This window comes from Carlito syrichta, unplaced genomic scaffold, assembly GCF_000164805.1.
Source record: "Carlito syrichta isolate Samal-C Ts95f unplaced genomic scaffold, Tarsius_syrichta-2.0.1 Scaffold308869, whole genome shotgun sequence".
NCBI lineage: Eukaryota > Metazoa > Chordata > Mammalia > Primates > Tarsiidae > Carlito > Carlito syrichta.
This window is the reverse complement of record NW_007252965.1, coordinates 119863-130566: the sequence shown is the minus strand read 5'-3', so window position 1 is coordinate 130566 and position 10704 is coordinate 119863. Positions and strand designations below refer to the sequence as shown.

The following is a 10704-nucleotide window of genomic DNA, read 5'->3' as shown; positions in this document are numbered from 1 at the left end:
AATCCACTCACCTCAGCCTCCCAAAGGCGCGGGATTACAGGCTGAGCCACTGAGCCCGGCTACATAACCCTTTGACATTCAAACAAATACTTTTTCATGTGCTTTGGTGAGTAATTTTCATCTTTCTTCAGGGCTTGAAAAATCAAAAGTTACTCAAGAAGTTAGAGAGAGGTGTGTGTGTGTGTGTGGGTGGGTGTGTGTGTACAAGCGTGCGCGTGCACACCATATCCTAATTCCAAATATCATAAGAACCTAACCTCCACAGTGGAACTAAAAATCAATACCAAGTAGTGGAAGAGACAAAACTGTATCCATAATACTGCAAGATGACAAATGAAATCTATAAAGGATCTTTCTTAGAAATAAAATAAAATTACAAGCTCCAATTCCATCACAGTCACAGAATATAGAAACCGCAGAGCAATAAAAAAATGTAAGAGATATAGTGAAGGGTAAAAATGACAGAAAAACACAGAGAAGACTTTGACATATCTCTAATTACTACTTCGTTTTAGACTAATGGTAAAAATTAGTCTTCAGATAGTTGATAACATCAGCCTGTCTGTGCTGGGTTAGTACCAAGATCTGTGGCCAAGCAAATACTTCTAATAAAATTGATTTTTCTTTTTGGCAACCAATAGGTCAGTCAATAATAATACTGTTTAAGATGGACTGAGTCATGAGGGAGATGAACCTTTCCTTCCATTTATTATGTTTGTATTGTCTATATTTGAAAAGAGTTTTCAATAATGAAACCTAAGAAGAAATTACGAGGAAAAGAGCTATTCTGAGAGCTAATCTCCAGAAGCCCTCTGACTTGGAAGCATGTTAGTCAGTTTGAACTAAAAAAAGTCAAAAGCATCCCATTAGCTGAAGTTAGATAATACAGATTATGACTGTCAATAATATAGGAAAACCAAGACTGGAGGCTACATACAATGGTCATGTGGATACAAATGGGGCACGGAAAACATTGTTCCAGGCATATAATCCTAATGGATTCATCCTAAAAACCTACCTGGAATTAACTTTGCATTAAAGCTGGTGTTCAGTCAAGAATATTCTATAAAGCCACATAAGGCAGTTATTGGATTGCTTGTCTCATACCATCTAAAGAAATAGAATACAGGAAATCTACAAGGCAAAAACCTCAGGCAATGCCTAACTTAGGGACATTTCCCTCTACAAAACCCCCAAACAATTGAAACCAAATAGAAGACATGACTGCATCAACAAATTTTTAATTTAACTTTCTTTTAGAGACAGGCTCTCACTCTGTTGCCCAGGCAGGGGTCCAATAATACAATCATAGTTCACTGTTACCTCAACCTCCTGGGTTCAAGTGATCCTCTTGCCTCAGCCTTACCAGTAGCTAGGATTACATATGTACATCACAATGTCCAGGTAATTAAAACAAATTTTTTTTGTAGAGACAGAATCTTGCTATGTTGCCTAGACTGGTCTTGAGTTCCTGGCCACAAGCAAATCTTTCTGCCTTAGTCTCCCAAACCACTGCAATTACAGGTCTGAGCCACTGCACCAGTTACTACAAGGTTTTTCTTGTCTTAACTTAGTAGAGGGTGGTTGGGGAAAGTAGAAGGTTAGAAAGATGACTTCAACTTTACATAGAAAAATAAATAAGTAAAAACAGTAGGAAAGATTCTGAATGAGTAGTGAAGGAATCTGTCCAGCCAGAACATAAAACCAGAACAATGGAATGGAAAAATAAGCACAGAAATAAACTGAAATACATTGAAGAATGAAGAATATGATAAAGAAGACATTTCTTACTTTATTTCAAACTGTTAGATAAAAGATGTCAATTATTCAATAAACATTACTGACTCTTCATATGGATAAAAAGAGTTGACAAAATCTGGACAAAAATAAAATTCTTATCATATACTCAAGATACAAAGTAATTCTAGATGGTAAAAAAAAATAAAAAGAAATGATGAGTACTAGAAGAAAACATGGGAATGGTTTTAACAATTATATCACAAAGAAAGTATAAATAGTCCTTAATATATAAAAAACTCCTATAAATTATGAAAAAAATCAATAAAATTGAAAACTGGGCAATACACCTAAATAGGTAAGTCACAGAAAATAAAATAGAAGTCATTCTTAAATATACAAAAAATTGCTCAGTATCACTCTTAACAAGATAAATACAAATTAAAAATATGATATATACTCATCATTTACCAAACAGGCAGAGAACAAGAAGTGTTATGACAAACTATTTTGGTAAGGTTGGAGGAAAAAAAAATTATCTCGTACACTGGTGGTGGAAGTATAAATTGGTATAGTCCATTTATACGGTTCCAGTTAACTAAATTATAATACATTCTCTATAAATGAGTATTACACAGTCATTAAAAAGAATATAGCAGGACTACATATACTAGTATAGAACAATCTCTAAGATAAACTGTTAAACAAGTTACAGAACAGTGTATCTCATTTGCTATTACATTGCTACTGCATATGTCTGTCCCGTAAAGATACATGGAAAACTGGCAGTAGATAGTGCCTCTGGAGAGTTGAACAGGGTGACTGGGAAACAAGGAAAGAAGGAAGAGTCTTTAAAAATTACAGCTTTTGTTCTTTTGAGTTTTTTTCTTTGTGTACATACTACTTTTTATGTTTTTAATCAAGAACATAATAAGTTTTTCAAAGTAAGATTATGGTATAAGGGTATGGTTTGCCCTTATGATGTAAAGCCAGGGAAATAGCCCAAGAAAAAGGCACAGATGTCTAATGGGAAAAGACACATTTCTTCCGATAAAACAACAAAGATATCCCAAAGGTTTTGGTAATGTTTAGGTCCTTTCTGGTGCTCATCTTCTATTTTTCTAACACTTTGCCAGTTTCCTTATGAGCTGATCTTACTTTATTCAACATTTAATTACTGAGCACCTACTATATGTCAGATATTATGCTATGTACTAGTGATACAACCCAACTCTGGTACTTGTATATGGTGGTATTGAGGATAGAGACATGTAAACAGCCAATTATAATAAAAAGTGATTGTGCTGTGATAACTCTTTGCTGAGCTTAGGAATAAGGAGCTATGAGTACAGGAGACAGTGAAGATGTCTAATTGATTACAACAAAGAAAGGCTTCTTAGAGGAAATGGTATGTAAGCTGAGGCCTAGGAGACAGAACAAAGGAGAAAGAAAACAGTATAAAGGCCAAGAAGTGAGACACAAATAATACAAATAGACATGCCACAGGTTCTTTAGAACTAGTGGAGCTTAGAGTACTAGAACTAGTACATAAGCAAGAGTGTACTGAGAAATTAGTAGAGACATAATAAGGCCCAGATCATGAATGGCATTACAGGGCAAATTATATTAAAATTTTATCTTAGAAAAATAAAAGTAAACAAGAAAACAATAGCCGGGCTCGGTGGCTCAGCCTGTAATCCCGCACTTTGGGAGGCTGAGGTGAGTGGATTGCCTGAGCCCACAGGTTCGAGACCAACCTGGGCAACTTGACAAGACCCCATCTCTACAATAAATCAAAAAAAAAAAAATTAGTGGAGTGTGGTAGCGTGCGCCTGTGGTTCCAGCTACTTGGAAAGCTGAGGCGGAAGGATCACTGGAGCCCAGGAGGGTGAGGCTGCAGTGGCCGGGAGCATGCCACTGCATTCCAGTCGGGGTGATGGAGTGAGACTCCAACTCAAAAAAAAAAAACCAAGAAAACATTGGTAAGTTTGCATTTTAGAAACCTCCATAAATGAAATGTGGGGATTATAATATAGGATGTAAAGGTTAAAAATAGGGATACACTTCAGAGCTGTTGAAATAATCTAAGAACTAGTGTAATGTCAATGTTGAAATAGGTAAGCAGGTAGACTTGAGAGTCTAAAATTGCTTAGGAGGTAGAACCTACAAGACTTAAGTGGGTATGAAGATGAGAAAATAATCAAGGACGCCTCCTGGGAGCCTCGCTGGATGATGGTGTCAATTATGGTGAATGGGAGCAGGAAGAGGTGGACAGTTGTTAAGAGATGGTTGAGTTCAGTGTTAGGTGCTGTTTGAAGAATCTGAGAGACATCAAAGAAGAGAGATATATGTGTCTGGGGCTACTGGCTGGGATCTGGGTTGGTGACAAAGATTTCTTCTACTTTTTTTGTGATATAGGAGACATTCTAGAAATTTTAAAAAATTAAAATTAAAAACTAAAAAAAAATTTACTGATGGTATTACCATAATTTATGATAATTATACTTTTTTTTTTTTTTTTTTAGCTTTTACCAAAATCCAGGTGTAGATGTGTAGAAAGCAGGCAGGTGGATTAAACAGTTTTGCTAGGTGGCTAATAACAGCTGAAAAACAGGGAATGGGAATGAATATAATAGCATGAGAGTGGATCAAAATGAACTGAAATGTGGGAAGGTGGACCAGTCAAGGGACAGGGAACTATGAAGTTAAATAAGAGCTTTCAAGTGGAATGAACTGGACAGTATAGTTAGAACTGAAAATTTTAGACTTGATAAAAACAGCCATGAGGCCTGGGGCATTGAAGTGGAATGGATATATATGGCAACAAATACTGTGTCAAGAAAAAAACATTTTATATTTAACATACTAAATTAAAAAGCAAACTTCTGGAAGAAGGATGTTCACTTTTACGACTACTACTGGAAGCTCTAGCAAAACAATTAGGCAAGAAAATAAAATAAAAGGCATCCAATCAGTCATTAGGATGGTTATTACCAAAAACATGGAGAATAATAAGCATGGGCAAAGATATGGAGAAATGGGAACATATGTACTGCTGGTGGGAATGTAAAATGGTGTAGCTGCTATGGGAAACAGCATGGTAATTCCTCAAAAAATTAAATACACAGTTATCATATGAGCCAGTAATTTTACTTCTGGTTATATACTCGAAAGAAGAGAAAGTAAGGACTTGAATAGATAATGGTATACCTATGTTCGTAGCATCATTATTCATAAGAGCCAAAAAGTGAATGCAAAACAGGTACCCATTAATTAATATTTGAAAAACTAAATGTAGTAAACATATACAATGAAATATTATTCTGCTTTAAAAGAGGAGGAAATTATGACACATGCTACAATATGAGCAAACTTTGATGATGTTATGCTAAGTGAAATAAGCTGGTCATAAAGTGACAAATATTGTATGATTTCACTTATATGCAGTATCTAGAGTAGTCAAATTCATAGAGATAGAAAGTGAAATAGTTGGTTGGCAGGAATTGAGAGAAAGAAGGATTGAGAAAGCAGTGTTTAATGGTTACAGCATTTCAGTTGGAGAAGATGAAAAAATTCTAGAGATGGGTGGTGGTGATGGTTGCACACAGTGTAAATTATTTAATGCTACAGAACAGCACACTTAAAAATGGTTAAAACAGTAAATTTTATGTTATGGATATCTCGCCATAATAAAAGAAAATGTAGGGTAAATCTTAGTGACCTTGGATTTGGCAATGATTCCTAAGGTATGGTACCATAAACATAAGAAAAAAAAGAAGAAAAAATTGATAAATTACATTTCATCGAAATCAAAACCTTGTGCATCAAAGGATACTATCAGGAAAGTTAAAAGAAAACCCCAAAAAGGGAGAAAACATTTGCAAATCATATATGTGATAAGGGGCTAGTATCCAGAATATATAATTATAGCATTCTCACAACTCAACAACAAAAAAACAAACAACTTATATTAAAATGAGCAAAAAACTTAAATAAGCACATCTCCAAAAAAGATATACAAATAGTGAACAAGTACATGAAAAGATACTCATTAGTCATTTAAAAAATGAAAATCTAAATCATACACTATGAGCCATCAACTCATATCTACTAAAATGGCTATCCTAAAATAAGGGAAAATAAGGAATATTGGTGAGGACATGGTGAAATCGTTAGCATCATAATAGACAGTGAGAATGTTATATGTGTAGCTCCTAAGGGAAATTACCATATGACCAGTAATTCTACTCCTAGGTATATAACCCAAAGAACTGAAAAACATATGTAAAGAAATGTTCATAGCAGCATTATTCACAGTTGCCAAAAGTGCCCATCAACTGATGAATGGATAAACAAAATGAGAGATATCTATACAATTCGGGAATAAAAATGAATGAGGTTCTGATAAATGCTTCAACATGGATACACCCTCAAAACATTATGCTAAGTAAAAGAAGTCAGACACAAAGAACCACATATTTTATCATTCATTTTATATAAAATATCCAGAATAAGCAAATTCATGGAACCAGAAAGCAGATTAGTGGTCTCCAAGGTCTGGGGTGAGTGAGAAAAACAGCAGGCAACTACTTAATAGGTACAGGATTTCCTTTTGGGGTGATGACAATATTATGGAACTATATAGTGGTGATGGTTGCACAACATTGTGAAATGTACCGTCATTGAATTGTACACTTCAAAATAGTTAATCTGGTAAATTTTATGTTATGTGAATTTTACTTCAATTAAAAATAACAGCTCCTCTTAATCACTTTTTTTTTTTTTTTTTAATCTCTTGAGTTTGGCTCTGTGGAACTATCTTTAAATTCAGGCTCATCCCTCCATGTCAAGCTGCCCGTGGTCAACAGGAATTTTTTTTTAAATTTTTTATTTTAAAGATGTGGGGTACAATTCAGGGTTAGGTGTACAAATGTTCATTATGCAGGTCCCCTTGTTGATTAGGGATGCCCCCCACTCCCCTGGCAGATTCCCACTACTGCCAATCCTACTCCCCTACCCCCGGCAGTTTCCCACTACTGGCAATCCTTTTCTTACAGTATTATGATAATTGTTCAAGTCCACTTATGAGTAAGAACATGTGATACTCAGTTCTTTGTTTCTGTGATAGATCACTCAATACTATAGACTCTATATCACTCTTACCTGACTGTTAATGTCAGCTCTATTTTGTAGCAAGACTGTGACTAGGTCCTTATGTCCTCGATCACATGCCCAATGAAGTAGAGCTCTACCCTAAAAACACAGAAAAAAGTAAATGAATTTGTTATACCAGTTGTGGGTCCATATTAAAGATGTAGTATTTTAAGAAAGACAAATAGATATGCAAAATTATAGGCTAATTATTCTAAGAATGATTGATACAAAAATGTACTATGTGAAAAGCAATAAACAATCAACTGGAACTTGTGAGTTCTACTTCTGGATCCATTATGAAAGAAGCCCAATGACTTCTTTCAGCTGAATCAGTTCCCTCACCTATAGGTGAAGATAATGGCAGTAATAACAATAATATCAATAACATTTGTTGAATGAATGAGCTACAATAAAATGCTTTGTAAATTGTACTTTATAATTATAAAGTATAGTTTTCTTAAATTATTATGTTCACTTCTGGTGAAAAATAATATGAATTAAAAATAAGCACTTAAACCTATGTAGAAATCATAATCTAAATATACTGTATCTAAATTTCCTCAAGTTTATTCCATAAAAAGTAACTACTTAACCAGTTTGAAAATAAACATTTCTCCTTACTGTTGTAACTTGACACTCTGAAATACCTCAAAAACACTAGTATAATCTACTAGTGTCTATCATCAGTTGGCTGTGAAAGGCACTTGTAAAAGAGAATGATTACCTATTAGGAGACAAAGTACTAAATATGAAATATTAATTTTAACCTTTACCTATCAAAGACTCACTTACTATTACATGTGTTATTTCTATTTTCTACTGTCAGAAAATCCTGCCCTAGTTAATGAGAGATGCCTAGTTGGTCCAAAAGAATAAACAAAACCCAAGAAGCTAAGGGCTTTTCTGGAGAAATGAGTGATGTATGGCTTAACACTACTTTTTGAGAGTGGTAATGAGTTGTCATTTATAAAGAATGGAATGTTTTTCTACATTAAGTTGAAATCCCTGCTTTATTTCATTTTAGAAAAGATTTAAATAGATATTAAGCTGGGACAAGGATTGCTTTAAAGTAAAAAGCACTTTTCAAGGAAGCTTTTCTAAACCTGCCTACATTCTTTTTATCATTCAGACTCTCTTCACACACCTATTAGCTCAACTAATTAAACAAGGATCTATTCTTCAAACAAAAAAACAGAGTAGGAAAACTTCTTTTCTACAAATTGTCCTCTTTTTTTGCTTGATTTACTTTTATTTTCCAGAGAATATCTGTTTTTCAGTAGGCTTACACAAAATCTTAAAAGGGAAGCAGAAAACTTGGAATGTGGGCAAATTATTCACCATCCATTGTAGCAGGAAAACTATTTTATCTTACTTTGTTAACAGCCCACTAAAAGTTTTTAAAAATAAAGACAATTCTGAAAGTCCAATAAAAAATGTAATGTTGAATACCAGAGCAGAGTTTCCTATGTTAAAATTTCTGTAGCTCTAATGTGATCTGCTGTTACTAATGCACTAATTCAAAAATCTTCTATATGAACAATTAAATACTTTAATGAGAGACTCTGAACAAATACAAACAAATAAAATATTCTACAGTTCAATGCAACTGTTTCACAGCTTTTACATTAAGAGAATCAGATAAAATATCAAAGTTTCTATCATTTTGAGTTTAATTGTAAATGTACATTTTAAGGCTACTAAGTTAAACTATTAAGAATTACTACATGGTTAAGATAATGTGTGACATACTTACATAGGGCACTTACCAGACCTACCTAATAGGAAGTAGGAAGACATAGTAAGTCTTGTACTTTCACCACAAGATGTACAGAAAATTTCTTTCAACCAGGTTCCTAATTTCTCCCTAGGTTTGACCCAATATGGTTACTAATATGGTCAACTAAAGATAAAATATAAATCCTTAGCTGTTTCAATGGTAAAGATGACAAGTAACACATTTTACTGTTAATGGGAGTTATATTTTAAATTTCCCATGTGTGGTGCCAAAAATTTACTTTAGGAGAAACACCTATGACTGGACCTCAGTAGTGATTTTCACTTTGGATATATTTTCCAGAAGAGTAGAACACGTATAGCAATGTTTTAAGAAAGATGATGTGCTCTCAGACATTACACTACGCTTTTTAACACATTTTCTGACCTGCAATGCAATTAATTTTTGTAACACATTATTTTAATGGTACACTAATTAACCTTGAATTAGAATGAATTCTCTGACAATGACTTTCTACAGTAGTGCTGAAGACATCTACATTAAGACCACTGAATGATTAATATTTCATGCAGTATTAGAAAGCTCAAAAACAAGAGTAGGATTAAACATACTTGAAAATAATCACAAATAAAATAAATTGGGCTTTGGAATTAATCTTCAAGATGCTCTACATTTAAACAAAGACCAGCAAAATGAACTGTTATACCCTTTACTTCATCAAATTATAAAGATCCTGCAAACATCATCTAATTTGATTACTGTTCAAGTAATAACTTAACCAGTAATTTGCAGAGATGCTATCCTTATAACTAATTATGACAAAAACAGGAAATAAAATACCTATGGTTTCTTTCCTTTCTCTTTGTTAACCACAAACATACCTAGAACATATAATGTAATTATTAAATTATTTTAGGTAGAGGATTTCATAATCTCTCCTCCAGAAGGAAAACTATGAATTAGGTGCACATTAAAGTTGTATTTGCTTAAAGACTTTATATAATTTTATGAAATATTTAACCATTTTGTATATGTAATTGTTTTATCTTTTTCCATGTGTGCTATACTCTCTTACAAATTTGCAAGTTAGATTTATTTTTATCACTACCACAAAAAGTGATAATTCTTTGTTTCTAATTTTTAAAAGTTTTCAGAAGATTGGTGGGGATGGAGTCATTGTTAAAAGGCATCTTTATTAGGCCACCAAGACCACAGCATAGTTTGGCAAGCTCAGTATAAATTCTGGAACTCAACTACAGTAAAATATGGGGGGGTGGGGGAGGAAAGAGTTCTCATCTATTAACCAACAGCGCTAATACTGTCTGAGCTCAGACAGACGAATGACTCTAAAGTGCTCTGAAAGTGCAAGGTAGCAGCTAACCTATTAAGTGATATTACTTTCCTACTTTTGAAAAACACAGAGTGGGGCTTAATATTTTAAATGCTTTTTTGATATCTTTAGTTACTTGTTCTTAAACAATGTAGAATTTAATTAATCACAAAATTAAATGAAGAGATTCTATTATGAAGTGAGTCTTGAAGTTCTCACGGTATTTGGAGAACAAATACAAAGTCTGTATACCAAAAATACAGCAGATAAAACATGGCAAAATTGGTACATTGTCACCCTGTAATTCTACCAAACATGTATGGTATTGTACTAATTAGCAAGTGAAATGCTGCAAACAGGTGGACCTGAATTTGTCTGCAAAAAATTTGAGTTTCAATTTACAATTGTAGTAGTGATTGACTTCAATTGCCAACAGCCTGTAATGTCTTTGTCCCCTGTATCTTATTATCTTCTACCTTTTACTGCTGCTGTTACTGTAGCAGCCGGCCACAATAAGAACCTGCAAACACAAGAAATTACATAGTAGCCAGGCTGGGTGGCTCAGCCTGTAATCCCAGCGCTTTGGGAGGCTGAGGTGAGTGGACTGCCTGAGCCCGTGGGTTCGAGGCCTGCCTGGGCAACTTGGTGAGACCTCATCTCTACAATAAAATTAGCCGGGCAGCCAGGCTCGGTGGCTCAGCCTGTAATCCCACGCCTTTGGGAGGCTGAGGTGAGTGGATTGCCTGAG

The 10704-nt window shown here is 34.2% G+C and overlaps 1 protein-coding gene across 2 annotated transcripts in view; it reads right to left on the bottom strand.

Annotated features, from left to right (window-relative positions):
- ACBD6 (acyl-CoA binding domain containing 6) overlaps positions 1-10704 on the bottom strand; it is a 206533-nt gene that overhangs the window by 92168 nt on the left and 103661 nt on the right. For both annotated transcript variants that reach the window (XM_008066240.1, XM_008066241.1), the window contains one exon: positions 6901-6990. In XM_008066240.1, coding sequence (XP_008064431.1) covers positions 6901-6990 — 90 coding nt within the window. The remainder of the gene's footprint in view (positions 1-6900; positions 6991-10704) is intronic.